Source organism: Gadus macrocephalus, chromosome 11, assembly GCF_031168955.1.
Source record: "Gadus macrocephalus chromosome 11, ASM3116895v1".
Taxonomy (NCBI): Eukaryota; Metazoa; Chordata; class Actinopteri; order Gadiformes; family Gadidae; genus Gadus; species Gadus macrocephalus.
This window is the reverse complement of record NC_082392.1, coordinates 12,038,870-12,058,649: the sequence shown is the minus strand read 5'-3', so window position 1 is coordinate 12,058,649 and position 19,780 is coordinate 12,038,870. Positions and strand designations below refer to the sequence as shown.

At 44.8% G+C, this 19,780-nt stretch overlaps 3 protein-coding genes and 1 non-coding gene across 6 annotated transcripts; 1 reads left to right on the top strand and 3 right to left on the bottom strand.

Annotated features, from left to right (window-relative positions):
- Positions 1-33: 33 nt before the first annotated feature.
- On the bottom strand, positions 34-8,014 carry ppp1r8b (protein phosphatase 1, regulatory subunit 8b). Its single transcript, XM_060064580.1, has 7 exons — positions 7,856-8,014; positions 7,322-7,382; positions 6,785-6,938; positions 5,562-5,779; positions 3,908-4,052; positions 2,363-2,427; positions 34-1,344 (listed from the first exon to the last, which is right to left on the bottom strand). Exons 1-7 carry the CDS (start codon positions 7,909-7,911, stop codon positions 991-993), a joined length of 1,053 nt encoding a protein of 350 aa, XP_059920563.1. The 5' UTR covers positions 7,912-8,014; the 3' UTR covers positions 34-990.
- LOC132468432 (small Cajal body-specific RNA 1) lies at positions 7,009-7,174 on the bottom strand. The gene has a single exon (XR_009528226.1). It is a non-coding gene; the product is annotated as a small Cajal body-specific RNA 1 (non-coding RNA).
- Positions 8,015-9,968: 1,954 nt separating the features above from the next.
- themis2 (thymocyte selection associated family member 2) lies at positions 9,969-14,415 on the top strand. 3 transcript variants are annotated; one of them, XR_009528008.1, is made up of 6 exons: positions 9,969-10,149; positions 10,494-10,634; positions 10,952-11,374; positions 11,677-12,869; positions 13,290-13,618; positions 14,049-14,095. XR_009528008.1 is itself a non-coding variant. In XM_060064574.1 (6 exons), exons 3-6 carry the CDS (start codon positions 11,002-11,004, stop codon positions 14,138-14,140), a joined length of 1,761 nt encoding a protein of 586 aa, XP_059920557.1. In that variant the 5' UTR covers positions 9,969-10,149; positions 10,428-10,634; positions 10,952-11,001; the 3' UTR covers positions 14,141-14,415. The 3 variants fall into 3 exon arrangements, 2 of the variants coding, with proteins under 2 accessions (XP_059920557.1, XP_059920556.1); XM_060064574.1 differs by having other exon boundaries at positions 10,428-10,634; positions 13,516-13,618; positions 14,049-14,415; XM_060064573.1 differs by having other exon boundaries at positions 9,970-10,149; positions 13,516-13,618; positions 14,049-14,415.
- On the bottom strand, positions 14,413-19,706 carry rpa2 (replication protein A2). The gene is made up of 9 exons (XM_060064581.1): positions 19,542-19,706; positions 19,213-19,310; positions 18,980-19,081; positions 17,817-17,930; positions 16,370-16,444; positions 16,017-16,133; positions 15,565-15,702; positions 15,213-15,307; positions 14,413-14,929 (listed from the first exon to the last, which is right to left on the bottom strand). The coding sequence occupies exons 1-9, from the start codon at positions 19,552-19,554 to the stop codon at positions 14,842-14,844; spliced, it is 840 nt and encodes a 279-aa protein (XP_059920564.1). The 5' UTR covers positions 19,555-19,706; the 3' UTR covers positions 14,413-14,841.
- Positions 19,707-19,780: the final 74 nt, after the last annotated feature.

The window sequence follows — 19,780 nt, the reverse complement described above, 5'->3', positions numbered from 1 at the left end:
TTGCACAAAATAAATCAGAAAGACAAGTCCACATTCATTTTTGTAAAATTTATAATCAGTCTTAGGATAACAAATGTGCGTGTCCCATCGGAAACATGGAGAAAGGTTGTGTGTACAATGTTCTTTCCAAGTAAACAAGAGACGGATACAGTTTGTTTTTCAAACCCCATTGCTCCTGCCAGAAGATCATCTGAAGCACCAAACCCCGGTGTGTCTAGCCTCATAACCGTTTGCTCAGAGGCCAGGTCACGGTGGACCAAGTCTGCGTTCTGATGATTGTCTGATGGACCACTTCAGCCCGGTAACAGTGTGGCGTGTTCAGGCCTTACGTCATAAACATGTGCATGTCATCCCACACAGATCTGGGCCTTCTAGACCAAAGGTTATCACGGGACGTGCTAGCCGAGCTCATGACAGCTACTCCAAGTGGTACACTAAAAAACGGAACTCCCTCGAAATGTAGTCAGACGGGAAGATGACCTCGTTATTCACTAAGACCTGGATCCTGTTGATGCCAAAATAAGACCCCTATCGTTAGTTCCTCACAGTAAAATGTCTTGTATAAAAGCTTCTTTCACTCCCCCCCGCTGACTGACCACTCCAAAATACTTTAGAAATAAAGATAAAAAGGGACAAACATCAGTAGAGGTGGACCAATGAAACAAAAACACAACCTAGACTCGAATTCAGCGAGGGGCCATTTTCTGAAACCAGCACCCAGACCGCGTGGGTCGACGTGCAGCTTCCCGCTAACAAGACCGCCCACTCTGATCCATGGGCACCACGCCGGCCCCCCATCGAACGCGGCCCAGTGGGACGGGACCCGACGTATCTGTGGAATGCCTGTCGAAAAGTTCTGGCGGTGAAAACAACTATAAAAGATCAAACAAAACAAAGCTGTATAAAAAAAAACTTCCACGACAGTCTGGGAAGTGAGGGCCCGAGGGGCCGCGGCCCCCCCGTACACGTGTGTGGCTCCCGGAGAGCGCCTCAGATGAGGAGGGAGGGGGTGGGCTTCTTGCCCGGCCACGCCTCCTTGGCGTACTTCTTCTTGCGCGGTTCGTTGTGGCCCTCTGGGAGGTAGGGGCCCGTGACGGGGAGGGGGTTGAGGGTGACGGGGGGCTGGTGGGCCTCCGGGGCCAGGTCCACCTCCGGGGCCGGGTTGGGGAAGGGCAGGGGGAGCCCGCCCAGAATGGCGGCGCCCCCGGGGGCTCCTCCGGACTGGTTGTCGTGGCTGCTGGGGGGCAGGTCGCCGTAGAGGCCGCTGCTCAGGGCGTAGCCATGGAGACGCCGGGAGGCCAGCTCTTCAAGCCCCAGCGTGTTCTGGCCCTCGGATCTCCGCTTCTGAGACGGAGGCAGGGGGAGAGCAGAGCTTTAGAAACCAGGCCGGGCGTCAATATCGTCAACCACTACCCACTACTACCTCCTGAAGAGAGACTGGGCATGATGCATGTCAATCAATCAGTCAAATATATGGATGAAAAGGCCACAGATTGTGCCTGTGAGGTGGTTGGTGGAAAGGGTTGTCCCAGGATGAAGGCGGGCCCAACACGCTCTCATGAATTCATAACAGATTACCAACATCTGCCAACGTCAACATTCACCACCAATAGTCAAACTAACCTGCCTGTCACCTTAAGCAGCAGTGACCAAACATATAGCCATAATGGATTATGGACATTTGTTTTTAACACTTGATTTTGAGACACACTAGTACTGCAAACCAAGGCAGTCTGTAAATCATTAGCAATAGCTGCGAGCCACGAGTACAAACCCCAAAGACTGGTCCCATGTCTGGTGTGGATAGGTGCACAAAGGCAGAGAACGGTCACTAGAAAAGAATTACCAGTACCATAACAAATCAATAGCCATGAGTACTAGATCATCTCTTCGTGTGTCACCATGTTGGTAAGAGCTCCATAGCGTTGATATGCAGGGCTACTACCCCAGTACCAATCATCTTTCATGCACGGTTTCATTCGGATGACTAAAAGCACTTGCAAGTCATGCCAAGTTGATGTGTTCATGTCTTCAAAATAAGTAGATGTTATTTCGGCTGGCAGAAGAAGACCTAATTTATAGTTGCCATGCATCAAGCATGGCAACAAACCAAAAAGGACGTCAACATGTCCCTTGTGCGGGATTAATATGGTGATGCACGCATGACATGTTGAAGCTACTACGTCCAAAGAGTAGCACGCTGCCTGCATGTCCACGCCAACGTTACAGCAAGGCGGTAACTATGCCCACTAAACAAACAGCGAATCACAGCAACTATAAATGGTGTTAGGGCTAACCTCTCTGGCGACAGAGGGGCCCCTTAACGGGGAAGCAGGGGTTCCTTGGTGGTTCTGGAGCTTACCTTGATGGGTACCACGGCGGTCTGGATCATGTTCCTGAAACGACCCACAGACGGATCCACGTCCTCTGCAATGACATCATCCATTACATAATCATTTGTGGCCGGAAATATTACATTTGTATCCTTGTTGTTTTTTGCGTTTTGTGTCAAATAAATAACACTTTTTTTTTTAACAAATTTAACCGCATTAGAAACGAAGTTGAAACTAATGTTGGTACGATAAAAAAATGACAGATTCTGCACTGGCCATCGGCTATGTGTCATTAAACAAGGTAAATATATGCACTGTGAATGAAGATATATCCTTAGGGTTTTCCAAATGCATATTAAAATAGTAAATATTAAATTGTTTTAAAGTATATAATTCAAAAATAGTTTAGAATATAAACCATTTGATTGTTAAATCCGAAAATCAAACGATTATCTAAAACTTCAATGATGTATTCCAGCCAACCTACTTCTTATAATTTACATAAGTTGTCTTTTTTTTGATGGCTGCTTTATGAACTGCTTTATACCCCTTGACGCAAGTTTGTGTGCTTGGGACTTCTGTGGCTTCCTTGTATAAAATGCACTATGCTACTTATTACAAACCGTTTCTGTATGTTTGTCGACCAAGGATTATCTGCTGGGGGTGAACGGTCAATTCCTGTAATGATTCCACAATCATTAAAGGAATTGACCGTTCATCCCCAGAAGCTCAACATAAACGTTTGTCCTAGTTAAACACCATAACCAAGCACATCACCCACTACCAAGTTTAACTTGCTCCCCTGCTCCCCCTGCTGGCTAGGTGCAACACACGCACACACACTTTTATTGCATTACTGCAGGTATGGCTAAAAGTACTAGCCGCGTGGACCGGTAAATGAGTCCCGTTTAGCCACCATTGCCATAATCCACTAGGATCTGTCGGGTGGTTGGGTATGGGGTTAGGACCCTGCCATGCAGCAACGTTCTTGGTATCAACCAGAAGATAGTTCCTGTACTCCATACCAGAGAATCAATAGCTGCGTTTCCATTCCCCTGATTTTATACGAATTTTGAAGTATCGAATCAGTAAACGGTGATGGAATCACCAAAATTCGCATAAAAATCCTCAGTCACAAAAAAGTTTATCCACTCGCTTGAGGTGGTTTTTGAGAAATGCGAAAGATTAAAAAGAAGGACGTTGTCAGTCACAGGACTGACAACGTCCTTCTGATTTCCGCATAACGACCGGCCATAGCAACCCAGCCGACATCAACTTGTAGCGTCAATATATCATTTTTTTTTAAGCGTTTGTATACATAGAAATCCTATATCATATATATATTATATATATGATATAGGATACGCGTGGACCGCTGAAGAGGTACAACTTTTCTAAGCCCTGGAATGTGTGTAGTTTTCCGCTCCAACCACTTGATGGAAACGCACCTAATTCGAATTTCTTTTTTGCGAACTTCCTAAAGATTCGCTTCACCTTTTAGATGGAAACGTGACTATTGAGCCGCTGTCCTAACTCACTCACTGGGATATAAGCTCGTCTGTCAGAACAGTTACCTGGGTTGATGACGTCGTCCTCCTCGTTGAAGGTGACCCGGGAGTTCCTCCTCTTCCTCTTCGACCGCTGAATCTCCAGGTTGCCCTCCTCGATGGTCAGCAGCGAGATGCGCTTGTTGTGGGCCGTGTTGAACTCAGTCAGGTTCTGCAGAGGGCCAGACAAACACACACACACACACATGAACTTATACCGTCTTCAGCATACAGTTTGTTCCCAAGTGACCAACAGTGAATTTTAGAAGAATGTCGCTACTGTAATATAAAAACGTTTTGTGGGAGCTGCTCAGAGCGCTTGTTGTCTGAGTGAGCAATTGGGCCATTCAACAATTAATCTCTAAAAACTGGAGTAATCGAGAGAAAAGTTCTTGCATCTGCTAATTTTTTGACAATCTATTACCCCTATACGGTCAAGTTAAGCTCCTCCAGGAAGCGCGCCAGTGCAAGTCAGTCCTGCACGGGTCTTATTTTACAAACCCTGCACCCGCCCATACCCGCAATACTTCAAACCGCATCCGACCAATCGCAATCGCAAAACCCGCGCCTGACCCGCACTGTTCAGGCGTCCGACCCGACTCGTTTCATCCAAATTGTGCGGGACATCCGAACCAGTGCAGGACTCTGCTTCAGGTGCCATAAAGGGCTTTTCACACGGGAGGCGTTTGTCGGGCCTGATAATGCATTCTCAATGGAGAGGCGAGCGGGCAGAGAGGAGGCTCAGCGTCCTGTCAAGCGGCACGACAAGCGGGCACACTCCCGTGAAACTGTCGCTTCCGTACTTGTCGAACGCATGCATGCGCAAACCTGGAAACCGTTTGGATAGATGAGAATCACAATAAAATGAGACACTTAATTTGAAACAGCACATTGTAATTTCTGCATCTATTATCAAAATAGTTATTAGTAATGCATTGAAAATTAGTAGTAATGTGAATATTTGGTTGGCATGTTTTAACGGTGTGTGCCCCTAAAATTTCTGGTTGCGCCCCTACAATTTTCAGTTAGGGGCCACAGTGCTCCTACTGAAAAAAATAAGTCTGGAGCCCTGCTGGAGCCACTATTTCTGATACTAAATGGCTGAATATGGTCCCACGTTACGGGGGTTATGGACCCCCAACGTCTTTGCGGACCCTCCTCGCGTCGAGCGCAAGGGCCTGACATGCGCCTCCCAAAAATGATAACCTTCCGTCGAGGTGACGCAGCAAGGGATTTGATTGGTCCGCTTACTAAAACCCGACACAGAACCATAAAGGTTCACAACTGCGTCGAACTGCGTGGTCATTGCGTTGCGTGAACGTGGGACCATAATCAGCCCTTAAGGCCAGGCCAATCTGCTGACTTCTCTGTTGTGTAGATTCCTTTAACTGTCTTGCAGCCTTGCTCACAGACTTGCAGACATGTCCACATCTCATAGTGTAATGCAGTAACCTTGGCCTCTCCCGCCAATCCTAAACTTTCCACGATGGGTCACTCCGTCACCTTTGTTACCTGTATATTCCCTACCCACAATGCAAACGTTTTCCTATAAGAACTTAAGAGATATGACTTTTGGTCCATATCGCCCAGCCCTAATACACGCATCTCCTTCATGACTCGATACTAAATAGAAACCTCACGAAACATTGTGTCCATTGAGCCGAGCCTTCATGGAGCTCACCTCAAGCTCCGTCTCCTCCTCCGGCAGACCCAGCAGACCCTTCAGCTCCTCGTCCTCCCCGGCCTTGCCCTCCCCGGTGCCCGCCACCCCCTGGGTCTGGGGCTTCTCCCTGATGGTGTAGGTCCGCGTGGACGCCCCGAACGAGATGGTGGAGTCGATGGGCACCTGCTGCGGTTTGTGGGCCTCCAGGCGGATGTGTCCAAGGTACGTACCGTGAGCTATAGAACAGAACCCGTTGCATTATTACGCGCTTTTGCTAATTGTTTATATTTATGTAGTTTGGCAGACGCTTTTATCCAAAGCATTACGGATCATGTGTATAGTTATTATTATATTTGTATAACTGTCCTGTACCATCTGTAGCTACCTTGATATCCCATTTGGGATAAATGAACTGCATCTGATGTTTAAAAAAGAAACATGGGCTCATTCCTATAGACCTTGGTCTTGGTTACACCAGCTATGCCTAAATTAGTTGATCATCTGAGTCCTAGCAGAGTTTAAATTTAGTTGCACCAGCAATACGCAAGTAACGTTGAAACTGGTAACAACTTAGTAATGTGTAAATCTAACTTAAGCAGTTTGGTGTCACAATAATGTGATGACAACCAGGTTGTTACGAATCAGCAAAAAGCCATTATTTAAACAAGGAAGGGCTTGAGAGGAGTGGAGAGGACATCGATTTGCATGGCAAAGTCGCAATTGACTATGATTCGTTGTACTCATGTAGTCCCCTGGTACTAGCCACTCTCCTCCATAAGGTTATACATTTTATAATTGCCAATTTTTTACCAACTTCAACCATTTACACCGTCTTAGGGTGAGGTGTAAATACTTAGTAACAGCTAAGCGCTTTGTAAGAACTAGTTTGGGTAGTGCAACCCGTTTTTTTTAAGTAATAGAGTTAGGGATAGCTAAGGTTTATTGTAAACTTAACTTGACTGTTTATTTACACAAAGCAAGTACAATGGACCATGGTCTGTTCAGTGAAAGTTATGCCATGGTTTATTTTGTTTCCTAACAAGCACTAAACACGGGCTAAATCTGTGAACAGTGACAAAATAATAATCCCATGTTTCTTTGATTTACATAACCTGGAGGGGACTTTTAAATTGCAAGTCTGGAAGTAAACTGCTTCTAGAGTGTCTTCATGATTTAGGTCAAAGGTTAACTGAAGTCTGATGAATAAATGCATGAGTGAGTGTTGGAGAAGGCCTTCTTACTGCTGTTGAGGTCGATGAGGAAGACCCTCTTGAGGTGTTTGTGGTAGACGAGCACCGCATGGCCTCGCGAGCACGACTGGTGGTCGATGGTGAAGTCGCACCAGTCAGGGTTCCTCCCAAACATGTAGTACTTCTTCTCGTCTATTATCAGTTTCTGAAGGAGACCGCATGTTCAAATGATCAAAAACACAAAAGGGAAGAATTTGGCCCATTAACTTTTGTCCATCTGTGCCTCTGGTCCATAACTCAACAGTGTCACTTTCCACTGAGAAGCTTAAATATCAGGGCTCATATTCCTGTTGCACCATTTTGTAACCGGGTAGCCAAAGGTTTTCACAGTGAAACACAAATTGTTTCACCACGATGACTACTAGTTTGTATCTGGTGCAAGTCAATCCAGTTCAATAACACCTTGAATTTGTCATTACAAATCAATACACAGTACATATATCTCATGATATACAAATATCAAAATCATATATCAAGTAATGCTGTTAATGACAGCACGGTGGTATTTTCTTTGCGGTCGAGACACACCTCTACCAATTTGTCCCCTTTCATCACGTCCAGATGAAGCCCTGGTGGAGGTTTTCCTGCCCTGTGTCCAATAAGACAAAATGTGGACATCGTCAAGCACCAATACACAGCCACCAAGAGATACATGATAGGATTTCGGTAAAAAAAAGCTTGCTTAACGATAGGTGGTCGTTTGAATGGCTGCTAAATTGGACTGGCAGGATATGTGTCCATGTCACAGGCGTGCTCCCATTGCTATTGGTCAAATATAAGTTTGGCAAGCTGATCAGTGCAACTAGACCAAACACTTGATGAGACACATCTAATACAGCACTTGATAAAAGCTGCTTATATTGATCAATCCTGAGAGCTGCAGCTAAATTGCTGAGGTTAATGCGATGTGTAGATTCACTTGCTACAGCTAGCAAGCTAGCCTGGAGCTATCGAGCGTTCAGTAATGCACATGCCCTGATGTTAAATCCCATGCAATGCAGAGCCGTAGGCTCCAAATAGCATATAACGCAACACAACTATAAGATAAGTATGCATTCTCACCATGATGGACAATCAAAGGGAGGTGGAGGGATATCTTTATTTGGTTTAGTCGCCATACTAGAGCCTCATCTTCGAAAAACCGAGTGCTTGGTGGGTAAACAGGGCCCGATGTATCCTGGGAGTTGTGGTTCTTCCTCTGCTTCTTCTTTTGCTATTGTTTTTGGGCGGCTGTCAAACTGCTTTTCTGCGCATTACCGCCACCGTTTGAACAGGAGTATAAATAAGGGCTCCTAATTCTAATATTAAAAAAAACACACGCACCAAAACAAATTAACCTAACTAACTCAAAGAGACTTCAATTCTAGAAATCAATTTAGCTACTTTTATAAACTGAAAAACGAATTTGTATCCCTTCACTTCTTAGTGTATAGATTGAACTCAGATTCTAAGGTCTGTTTAAAAGAAAAACACTAACTCGACCTTCTGATCGAAAAAATGCAGTGCAAATATCAGAAAATAAATTACATAATTGCAAAAACATTCATTTTTTAAACTTTTCAATCCCTGCCTCTAACATATACAAAATACATTACCTTGCCATAGATTCATCTTACAACAGCCGTATTCTGCGATTATTGTGGTTTGTAGCAAAGCGATTCACAAAATCCCCAAAATCCAGGGCTTTTGCTCGTCTTGACTCTACACTTACGGTAAAACTCCTACATTTCTGAGTCTAACATCATCTAGGGTAGATTTAAGGTTGGTCTTGACCAGTTTGAGTGTGGAAATTCACAGGTAGCTGTACTCACAGGTATGGCAAAGGCCCCTTTGCATAACCTGAACAGCTAATGGGATACCTCTTTGAATGGTTCAATGATCTTTGTGAGTTCCACAATATTAGAGGGCATCAGTTCACCAGATGTGGACATAAGAGCCAGACGTAAATGTATAAAGTCTGCAAAAATGCAGAATTAAAATATAGAAATAAAATATGCAAATATGACAAGGGTGGCCAATGGGGTGGGCAGGATTCAGCGGCCCCGGCCCCTAGACTGATTCAACCTAGACTGAACCTCATAGCTCAGCCACTGCTCCACTTGCTTCCTCCATTGGCTTTATTCTTCCTCTTTGTAATACATTTGGTTTCTGTTTTGCTGAAGTCCAGCAATCTATCGCACAAAGTGGTCTTCTTTTGTTGTAGCCTAGCGTTTGCACATTTATAAGCTTATTAATACCCAGCCACTCCTGTATGAGCTGGAACCGAAATCAATTAAATAATTTCCCTGACCTCTGGATTCTGAACAATGCCAGACAACAGGTCTGGCCTGATATACTTATGAGACTGGAGACTTTTCAATGCTGCACATTAACCCTAACATATCAAAGTATGCCGTGGTTTTTCTACCCACTGTAATGATAGGTATATGACCACCATCTCCCCTATATATGCTGAGAGATTACTGTTCAATCGCTTTTTTTCACTTCAATGTGTTTACCACTCTGTTAACCCATTAAGGACATCAGAATATATTAATTTGATATTTGAATCAACGACGCCTTGATCTATTTCCCCTCCCTGTCTTCAGAGATATCACGTTATTAGGTATACCTCAGAAAATTGTAGAAGCCTCGATGGTGCAGCAGGAAATACAACCATTGGATTATATTTCTAACACCTCCTTTTCCAACACCCACCCAAAACCTGCATAGCTGAAACAGTGGTTGTTTAAAATGCACGTCATCAGATTTTCAAGGCCTGGGGCTTAATGACATCCTGCTTTTAAGGGTTTGTTGCCAAGCCATTTGCAAACTAGTCCAGTGTTGATGGGAATTGTCGTCACATTTTACAATTCAGGAACTGTTTGGGTTGAGGTTGTTATACCACAACAAAATGAAATGAAATTATAGCTCCATTGTATTTATTTCCCTCTCATTCTCTTCCCCACAACATCCTTGTGTATAGTTAATCAAACAAAACTTTAGGCTGCCACGATCCTTCTGGAATCATAATGGTATCAAATCATCCACAAGATAGCTGGACCTTGATTACCCTCTATTTTGTGGGCTCACATCCAGCACACACAGATGACGGAGACGCCGTCATCTGTGTGTGCTGGATGTGAGCGTTGTCTATATAGGGTCTGTGACAATGATCAAACTTCCTCAAACATGTTTTGTGGTTTTTTACTTAACTGAGGACGTGCATGCTCTGCTGCTTAGTTCTCAGTGGTTTGAGGCGGCAGCAGCGATGGCAGACACCATGTCTTCTCTTCCGCTGCAGCAACTTATCGCAACTATCAACACCAGGCGATTACCCGTTGTTCTCCAGGTCTGCTCTGGCATCTACTTCCAAGGTTGGCACCTTCATCTATTACAGTTATTTTCTTTAAGCCGTTTAGACAGATAAAACAATGGTTGAGTTTTATTATTATCCTTGTGAAATCTTGCTTTCTGTTGTGGTTGATGCTATAATCATACACAGAGGACTGTGTTTCACAAAGATCAGTGTTGATCACTTCACCACAGACCTTTACGTTGAAATGCTAGTTATATGTGTAGGTTATTTGTTTAAATTCTATTTATCCAAGTGATAAACATAACGCATTTTCACTTATGTAATGTGTGTCTGAAGAAAGAGCTTAATGAAAACGATTCTTGTTGTACCACTGCGGTGGGGTGATCTCCGCGGCTCTCCCAGGGTCGGTGTATGAGCTATCGGGGAGTGAGGTGTGCTTCTCAACGGGAGACCTGGTGAAGGTCACCGGCCTAACGCTCATATCTGTCACCTGTGAAGACACCATCAGCGGACAGATATCCGAGTTGCCACTCAATCCTAAAGGTATAGGACGTGACAACAAGGTTTATAACATTCTCCCCTTGTTGTTTTAATGATGTTTGGCCCTCATTATACTATAATAATCTAGATAAAAACTAAAACAACCCTTCTTAATAACAGGTCCTAATTAATCGTAATAATTGCATTGCTACATTATCGCTTGGCCTTCTGTTTGCACACAGATTTGTTAACATGACATCAAAACGTATGATGGAATATGGATTACAGTTCCAGATAATGAATCAATAATCAATAATCATGATTTATACTTTGTTCACTTATTCATTGGTTTAAACGAGGGAGCTCTTCCTTCTTTCTAGGCTTGTTCAAGCAGTTCCCAGAAGGCCGGCGCTACCAATCACTGAAGGACATGTTCGGTGCGAGGTCTCAGGGGACAGGGAACCCCGGCCTGCCGTTCTCCTTCATCAGCCGCTGTGAGCTGACCGTGGGCGACCTGGTGATGGGTCCCGGGACGGTGATGGTGGCTCACTCGGTGGAGGCGCCCAGGGGGGAGGGAGGCACGGGGAGGATGCTGTGCCGAATGAGCGGCTCCCAGGGGGGCTCCGTGAGGTTGGTCCTACCGTTCAGCTGCCAGGGGGAGTTCTACGAGTGCTTCTCCCTGCAGGAGATCATGTCCGGGGCCGAGCTGTGCAGAGGCCTCTTCTGCAGTGTGGACACCATCGTGGGGGCGGAGCGACCCCTGATCTTCCGCCCCGTGTACGAGGTGGAGGCCCGCATGCACCGTGAGCACCGCCTGAAGGGGGGGGGGGGGTATAGCCCATGATGTTAGGTCATGGGCTATAGCTTATTATGGGCCTTTGGACTTGTGCGTTGTAGGAGGGAGCTTATACTGTGATATCATATTTAGTGTAGATATTACACTATGGGCAACCCAATATAATAGTCCCCAACGATATAATGATACAGAACAGCCCTAAAAAATCCTAAACTGACCCTTGGTGTACAATACAACCTGCTGATTATGAACGCATTAGGTAACACGCCTAACTGTCTTCCGGGATCGCCTCTCTTGCCCGCTCAACAGTGCGCAAGGACACGGTGAGGTTCCCCTCCAGTCTGGAGGTGGATGTGGTGGAGGTGACAGACCAGCCGGACGACATGGCCTTCATCACCCCGCTCACCCTGGACGAGCTCCTCACCCTGCCCGACGACACCTTCCCCGCCACCGCCCGAATCGTGGAGACCCCGACAGTGGATCATCTGGTGCATTCCGGCTGGGTGGAAGAGCTCCGCGGGGACCAGGAGCTGATCCTGCACGGCAAGGGCTCCGTCAGCATGGCCCTGTTCTCCAGCGCCCGCAGGATCAAGCGGCAGTACTTCCTGGTGTCTGAGGGCTACGGGGGCCGGTTTCGCAGGAGGCCCCGGGAGTTCCTGTCCGTGTTCGAGGTGTACGTGGCGTCCACCCAGGCGCCGGGCCTCAGGGTCACCGTGACGCGGTCCGTCCAGGAGGCCGAGGACGACGTGAGCGGCCTGGTCGTGGGGGAGGAGCTGGAGGTCGTTGGCCACCGCATAGGAGCTCAGGAGGCGCAGCAGTCGAATCCCAAGCAGAGCGCCGACGTGCTCATCTGTCGGCGCATCGAGGAGCTCAGCGATGACGAGGAGGAGGCAGAGGGCGGTGCTGCTGCTGCTGCTGCTATTCTGGAGCTGCCGCTGCACTGGCACGGCTTCTTCAGAGAGGTGATTTCCAACAATAAGAAGTACAAGATCAAGGACTTGTGCCAGCAGATCTCTCTGCCGCTGAACGTCAAGGTAGTGAGCCGAGATGCCGACCTGGCGGCCGATCCTCTGTACGGGATCTCCTCCCTTCGCCTGGAGTGCGTCACCGTGGAGACCTTCATCCAGGCCAGCTTCCCGACCAGCCCCGAATACTGCTTCACCATCCCCATCCGCTGTCTCTCCATGGTCGTCTATTTTACCCAGGAATCCCTGCCTTGGCCCAGAGACGAGCCGCCCGTTGTTCATGTGGAAGTGGTCACCGAGGTTACAGAGTCTTTCTACCTGGAGAAATGCAGGCTCATATATTCCCAGCAGCCGCCCCCACCAAGACCACCAAAGCACAATTTGTCGTTGGCTGTTAAAGTAACGCCAAAACCTTGCATCCGAGAGCCTCTTGCAGACTCTCATCCAGCTCGGTCAGCGAATGGCAGTGAGCCCGAGGAAGGATTAAGGAGGCAAAGTGTCCCCTGCAAAGCGAAAGTGCCTCTCCCACTGCCTAAGGTAACCCCTCGCACTACCGAATGTTTTAAGCGTGTTTCTGGTTCGTTGCACCAGCAGTAGAGGGATGATTTAGCTCTAATATGTAATTTAAAGTTGAAAGTCAGGAGTCACAAGTTTGGTAAATGATTGGAACAGAGTGGAGCAAAAATTAAAAAACATATCTAGGCAAAAAAAGACCCAATTCAAAGAATAATTATGCATCAATATCATACATTAACTGTAAATACAATTTGTTTAGGACTGGTACATCAAAATCGCATAGACTGTAACTTAGGGAGCATTGGAATATTAGTTATGTTAGTGAAAAAATCGTTGGTCATTGTTCAGCAACTAATTGTGAAATTATTTGTCATTATGAAGAATTTTTACAGTAACCTTAACCTAGGTTACGGTATATTTCAATAATTGCGTGTTTTACAGTACCGGAACTCTCTTCAGTCTTTATGAGGACTGAAGGGAGTGTTGCATGATCTACTCTGGTGAAGACCTTTGCTTTACATAAGGCGCGGGGAGTTCACCGAGAGCAGATGAACCCCTCAAGCATGACGCAAAGGAAGTTAATAAAACTCTAGACAAAAGGTTTCCAATAATCCTCGTTAGTGTGATATTCAATCAGTTATTCAGACTCTGCAATGTTGTTATACAGGGGCCACGGAAACCAGCCCTCCCCTCTCCGAAGACCTCTTGCAAACCCCAGCAGTCCGTCCAGCCGAAAGGTAACCCCTATGAGGCATGCCGCATAACTCAAGGTAAGAGGGGGCTGTCTTCTTGACAAACATGAACCGCCTCATGAACTTCAGAGCTGTTCAACTCTTTAATGGCTTATGCCCCTTCATGTTTGTAACCAGTGTGTGAATCAGTCAGTATAGGCTATAACTAAATACTTTAACTATCACTGCCTAAGCGTAACTAAATGCATGACCAGCCTAAGCACAATTTAAATTATTTCTGACGCATGGACAAAAGATGTCAATGCACTTCCGACTGTTAGCAGTTTTATATAGAATTTTTTACATTGTTATCCGGACCGTTTGTTCACCGAATGTCAATTTGTTCTGAACTTCCAAGAAAATTAAGCGATCGTCATATTTCTGTCAAGTCATTGCTGCAATTTTGCATTTATCCTTCAGTTATACAAATATACTGCACATTTATACTTCATCTGTCCAATGTCACCAGGTGAGGTCCAGTCTGAAGACAGTGACCATGACTACGAGTCTGCAGACTTGATCGACACGATCAAGAAAATGCAAGAGTTTGTTTCGTATTGAGCAGCAGGCTCAATGCGCGTTGATTTGCATCAGGCCGTGAAAATAAGTTATTCCCCTGAGCTCTGCAGGAAATTATTTATTCAGCTTCCTGTCGAATGCTGACTGCTACGAATGTACATGAACTTCACATTTAGTATTGAATCTGTTGCTTCTGAAATAAAATGAAGCTCGTAAAAAGCAAAAATGAATCTGGGTATCAACGCTTTCTGAACCGAAGCCCAGTTTTGATGTATGAAAGTAATAAAAGATACAAATAAAGATTGTTTTAAGCATTTATTTTAATTTGGATGGGGGGGGGGGGGGGGGGGGACACATTTGTGATAGACAAATATAAGAAATTATTTTTCAACATCATAAAAAGATACAAAATGCTTGGTTAAGAGCACCAAGCCGCAGACAACAGATTAATAATAACAGGAAGTCACTAACCAGGGCTTTGTTGAACCTAGGTGTTTTTAACTGAAAAAAACACAGTTTCAACAGGATGTGTCAGGCGCCTCTCAATAATGAGGGAGCCCATACACCACAAAGCTAAAGAACACGGAACAGACACCGTCAAAAACTTCATACGTGTAGAATACAATACTTTTACGCATAGAGAAAGCAAGTCATTCTATGAAGGGGTCATATCCTGTAAACCCGTTCACGTGGTAGTTCCCTCTAGTACGTCTATACACATATATATTACAAGTACTGCAGGTTTATTCGTCGCCATCTGTCGCCTTGAAGTGGTCCTCATCGATGGTGGAGAATATGTGGCCTTCATTGCTCAGGAACTCCACCGCTTGCCTGGAAGTAGGGGGGAAGCGGTTGGTTGCCATCTATATCTATCTATCTATCTCACCACTGACGTATGGCAGAAAATAAATGTGGAAATTATACGTTTAACCAAATGTGCCAAATCTTTTTGGAGGAAATAATTGGCTTTCAAATACAATACAATTAATTTTTGGTTGATTTAGAAATACAAAATAAAATAAAATAATAATAGGTTAATCAGGGATTGCGCAATAAGTTAAAAACGAGAAGTATACTTAGTGTGGGTCTCTAGTAAGGTGTAGTTGGTTCTTACTTGATGACAACGAGGCTCATAGCACTAAGTCTCTGTTTGAGGTCCTGCAGGCTGATGCCGTGACCATCCTGACTGCTCCGGATCAGACGCAGCACCTGGCCAGTTAGATGACACAGCACATTAAAAAATGACTCGCATCTAAATATGACTCAATACATTCGAGTGGCACGTTATGTTTGAGTGCATACCTGACCTTTGCTAAACAAAAAAAGTATCTAAACCGCAGCCCATCCTGAGGTTGGCAAGGGAAACCAGCAACACACAATCAACTTGAAGCGTCAAAATATACTATAACCACATTTCTTTGTGGTCAACGTGATTTGTCAACACCGGTGGGGGAGAGGGGTTTCACCTGGTTCTGGTTTGGACTAAGGCCGTTTGTAGCATTGTCGTTGCCACCAGAGTATCCTCCGCCACTCTCTTCCATGGTCCCAGGCCGCGAGTTGATCATGCTGTTGTTCGTGCCGACTCCAACTTGACCCCCACCCATCTGAGACACAAAAACAGTCAAAAGAAAATTCAGACAGTATTGGCAATATTCATAAAAAAAAACAAAGAAAACACTAGAGGCCACAAACTTGGTAGACTATAAGAAAATCATAGAGAGTAAATCATTTCGTCAACTCAGACCCGACATCAGTAATCAATTCTTTACATTTTCCTTTTTGTGCCAATAGTTGATGAACAAAGTCAAATTGTTTTGGTGGTGCTGCGGGCCATAACAGAAGACTAAGATGAAGAGGGGTGCTGGTTATATGTCAACAGCACAACGACAATGGACCACTGGTGTTGGGGATGACTCACCGTGCTGGAGGCCTTGCTCAGCGCCATGTGGGCCTGAACCACCTCAAGCATGTGGGACGTGATCTCATTCAGGTCCTCAACCTGCCTGATGCTGAACGCCACCACAGACCTGTGATTCTAGCCGACCAGACAGATAGCATAAGAGAGACAGAGTGATGGAGCGTGAGAGAGCGAGAAAGAAAGAGGAAGTGTACAGAAGGAAAGGCAAGGAAGCGATGGACTAATATCAGAACTTCCCTTTCTCAGCCGCAATATACCCACAATGTTGACCTTCTGCTAAATTAAATTCTTAGAATAGTGACATTTGCAGTACGAAGAACTTAATGAAACCATGCAACAGAGATGGAGCGTACCTGGAAAGAGCGGAGGTTTCCTGACACTTTGACGTAGGTACCAGGGGGCAGGACGGTGCTGTCCATACTGGGATCCTAGTATGGACAAAATAATGAAGCCAATTTCGACACACACAAAATATTGTTGATTCCAGGGGTAGCAGAAGGGTGTGTTGAGGGTAGCAGAAGACGGCAGGCTGTTGGAAGGTGTGAGCCTCAAAGTCTCTTTGACTGAAGTAGAATAAATGGCAAGATGTGCCATCTTGATGACATACCAAAATGTAGCACATCTAAATAAAATGGTTTAATATAAACTAGGGCTGTCAAGCGATTAAAATATTGAATCGCATTAATGTCATAGTTAACTCACGATTAATCACGGGTAATCGCAAATCTTTTTTCTATGCTATATATCCCTTGATTTCTTTTTCCCATTAATTGTTCTCATTTTAATGCTCTTATCAACATGGAGAAGTGCATCGGCTTGCCTTGTGCAAATGTTTTTTTATTGATAACAACATTGGCATATACTGATCAAAACAGGACGATACAAAAAAAAGCCTATAGTGCAATTAAACGATGAACATACCAACATACTGCCTTGAACATAGCAGTCAGGCTACTGCTTCTTTGTTTGGAGCCAAAAAAATAAAGAAATAAAATTGCGTCAATCGCGCGATAAAAAAATGAACGCCGTTAAAATTGGTTTGCGTTAACGCCGTTAATAATGCGTTTAACTGACAGCACTAATATAAACCCTTGCATGGTAAACCTGATATTGCTAGAAGAGGCACATTGTTTAATGTTTTCAATCAGGATGGTTAATCACCAGTCATTTGACATGCCAAATGAGTGAAGTGGCTCGGGGTGGGACTAAGGAAAAAAGGGCCATTGGACAGAATACGTAGTATGAAGAGAAAGAGGGAGGAAACGCGTGCTTGGAAAATTTAGCACTTCCAAGTGACTAACTTAAATGTGTCAAATTGTGTTTTGCTGTGGAGAATAATAACACTTCCTACGTCTTGTGTGAATAATACCCTCAAACTCAGAGGGTATCACTACACCCTGGATTGACTCAGGCCTGGTAGGCCCTACTCCTCTCCTTAACTGGAGAGATCAATCCCATTTGGCTTATTTCTCTTTTGTCATGCGGAGTACTATTTTTGTTGCCCATCTCAGCTCAGTGCGAGCATAGACCGGTTTTAGACATTTCATTTTTTTTTTTGTATAATGGTACCTTTTTGAGGAGATAATATTTTAGCCTTTTGACTGGCTTTTGGTTGTTTCGACTTGGACAATTTGGACATTGACATTTGAATGTACTGGGATGATTAATGTTTTTATTCACCGACTTGTGATTAAATGTTGCCACGTTAGTTTAAGTTGAATCCTTAAATTGTAGTTATTGCTCAGAATCCTTTGGCGCAAGAAGATTTGGAGAGAACCTGATTGTCGGACCCCCTCTCACCTCGGTGTCCACCCACTGCTTGACGTCCATGGGGGCGGCCGTCATGTCGTCCACCTTGTACTGAATGTTGGTCATGCCCTTGTCTGTGCTTCTGATCAGACCTATCATAGTAATCTGAAACAAACACGTCAAATGTAAGTTCTTGGTGCACATTGAGAGCAGGGCAAGAGCTTGGAACTGGGATTCGACTCACAACATTGTGATCTTGCAACTTGACTTGGAATCTATGCTTGTCAGACTTCAATTTCAGAAGACTTCACTGCTTTGAGACAACAACCCTCCATAGTCCACTCTAGAACTTGAAAAGCAAAAAGAAATAAAAATCGAAAGAATGAATGCATGTTGGTTTTGCTGCTGCTAGATGCGTTAAGGGGAAACACTGCAATGGTATTATTATCTCAGCCTGATACCCACTAAGTGACCAAAGTAGTTGGAATAGACTCTGAGGGTTAAGTTCCGCTGTCTGGCCGACTCCACTCTGAAGCATAAAAACTGTTATTTCGGCATCCCATCAGTTAACGCTGCTGGTTGTCTATTGGAAGAATAAAGTTTCACTGACTTGGGAAGTTCTTCCCAAGTCAGTGAAAGACGGTTCAAGCGCGGTTTCCCCTGCTGAATTCCCTTATATTGTTGACCTGACATATGCAACATAAGCTTATCCTACCATCCTTTTTTCAGACACCAAAGTGTAGTCGGCTGTAGGTAACATGATTACCAGCCCAAAAGCCAGTTTCCCGCCTCGAGCATCCACATCTACCAACAAATATATCCTATATATTCAATTTCTTTCTCACTCAAAAAACATTACCAGTTATCAAATATTCCAAACATTATGGCCTCAGACACCGAGGCTGATGGATACAAGTTCAGCTGTCCATCCCACCTAATACTGTTTCCTGAACTTCAAACTTTTTAGGAAACCAAGGTATGATTGATGATAAAGTTATTTGAGTATCCGTCTGAAACAATAGCAAGTATAGTTGACATTCATTAACAATACATTTAGAGGAAACAACAAATTCCTTCCAATAAATGGCTGAAGTAGCAAAATATAAGACATTTGATTTCCACAACAACTTGTAATTGCTTAGCAGTAATTGATAACAACTGCTCTGAATTCTCTGCACCACAGTAGGCTAATGGAGTGATGCGAAACAGATTACCTGAGCCACCTCCACCTCTCCGACCCTGAAGGACTCTTCCGCCTGGCTGGCAGACATCAGCTGCGACACCGTGCATGGCACAATCTGGTTGGTGCGTGCTCTCTACGTAAATACACACACACAATTCCTTATTAATACCTTCATCATCACAATGAAGACCCCAGTATCAAAGTTTATACGACTACTATTTGTGTTTGATGTTGGTGTTTGGAGGTCAAGGTAAACTGACTGACCGCCTTCTTCTCTCCTCCCTGGCTCAGAGATGGTGAGGCGAAGCCGCCGGGGGACTGGTTGTACCCACCTCCGATGCTGCTAGATTCACTGTATCCACCTTGGGTAAAGTAGTAATTTACAAACGCAATTTATAATAGGCAACTTCCGCCGTATCTAACTTGTAAAGCTGCTGGATTTTTATCCCCAAAGTGGGCTATGTTCATTGAATGCTATCTATGCTAACAGTAAAGTTAAAAGAAAAGAGCCTGACAAACTAGCTAACGCTAGGAGCGCTCATTTTGAACACACTGCCCAACCAAAGTGGACTACAATGCTAAAATCAACTCACCCTGGTTCCACATGATGTTACACTCTGTAAAAAGTATAGTTACGTAAAGTGTTTAAAATACTATAATTGCGGCGGGTCAGGAATTGAACACAGGACTGCTCGACTGCTTGGATAATTCCGCGGGTTAACTTGACAGTTCACCGCGCATGCGCCTCACTGAAGTCCCGCGAAAGTAGTTGGCCAATCAAACATGAGGACCAGATGTAAACACTCACGACACCGCCGCAAGTGGCTGGAGA

Bases quoted from the DNA above. Each gene is read 5' to 3' on its own strand.
- themis2 (XM_060064573.1), top strand. From the start codon at position 10,044: ATGGCAGACACCATGTCTTCTCTTCCGCTGCAGCAACTTATCGCAACT. The intron at 10,150-10,493 runs GTTGGCACCTTC...CGGCTCTCCCAG, and splicing joins CTCTGGCATCTACTTCCAAG to GGTCGGTGTATGAGCTATCG. The intron at 11,375-11,676 runs GTGAGCACCGCC...CCCGCTCAACAG, and splicing joins GGTGGAGGCCCGCATGCACC to TGCGCAAGGACACGGTGAGG.
- rpa2 (XM_060064581.1), bottom strand. The intron at 16,445-17,816 runs GTGAGAGGGGGT...TGTCCATACTAG, and splicing joins AGCAGTGGGTGGACACCGAG to GATCCCAGTATGGACAGCAC. The intron at 16,134-16,369 runs GTACGCTCCATC...CTGGTCGGCTAG, and splicing joins GAAACCTCCGCTCTTTCCAG to AATCACAGGTCTGTGGTGGC.
- ppp1r8b (XM_060064580.1), bottom strand. From the start codon at position 7,911: ATGGCGACTAAACCAAATAAAGATATCCCTCCACCTCCCTTTGATTGT. The intron at 7,383-7,855 runs GTGAGAATGCAT...TATTGGACACAG, and splicing joins CCCTTTGATTGTCCATCATG to GGCAGGAAAACCTCCACCAG. The intron at 6,939-7,321 runs GTGTGTCTCGAC...GGTCTCCTTCAG, and splicing joins AAGGGGACAAATTGGTAGAG to AAACTGATAATAGACGAGAA.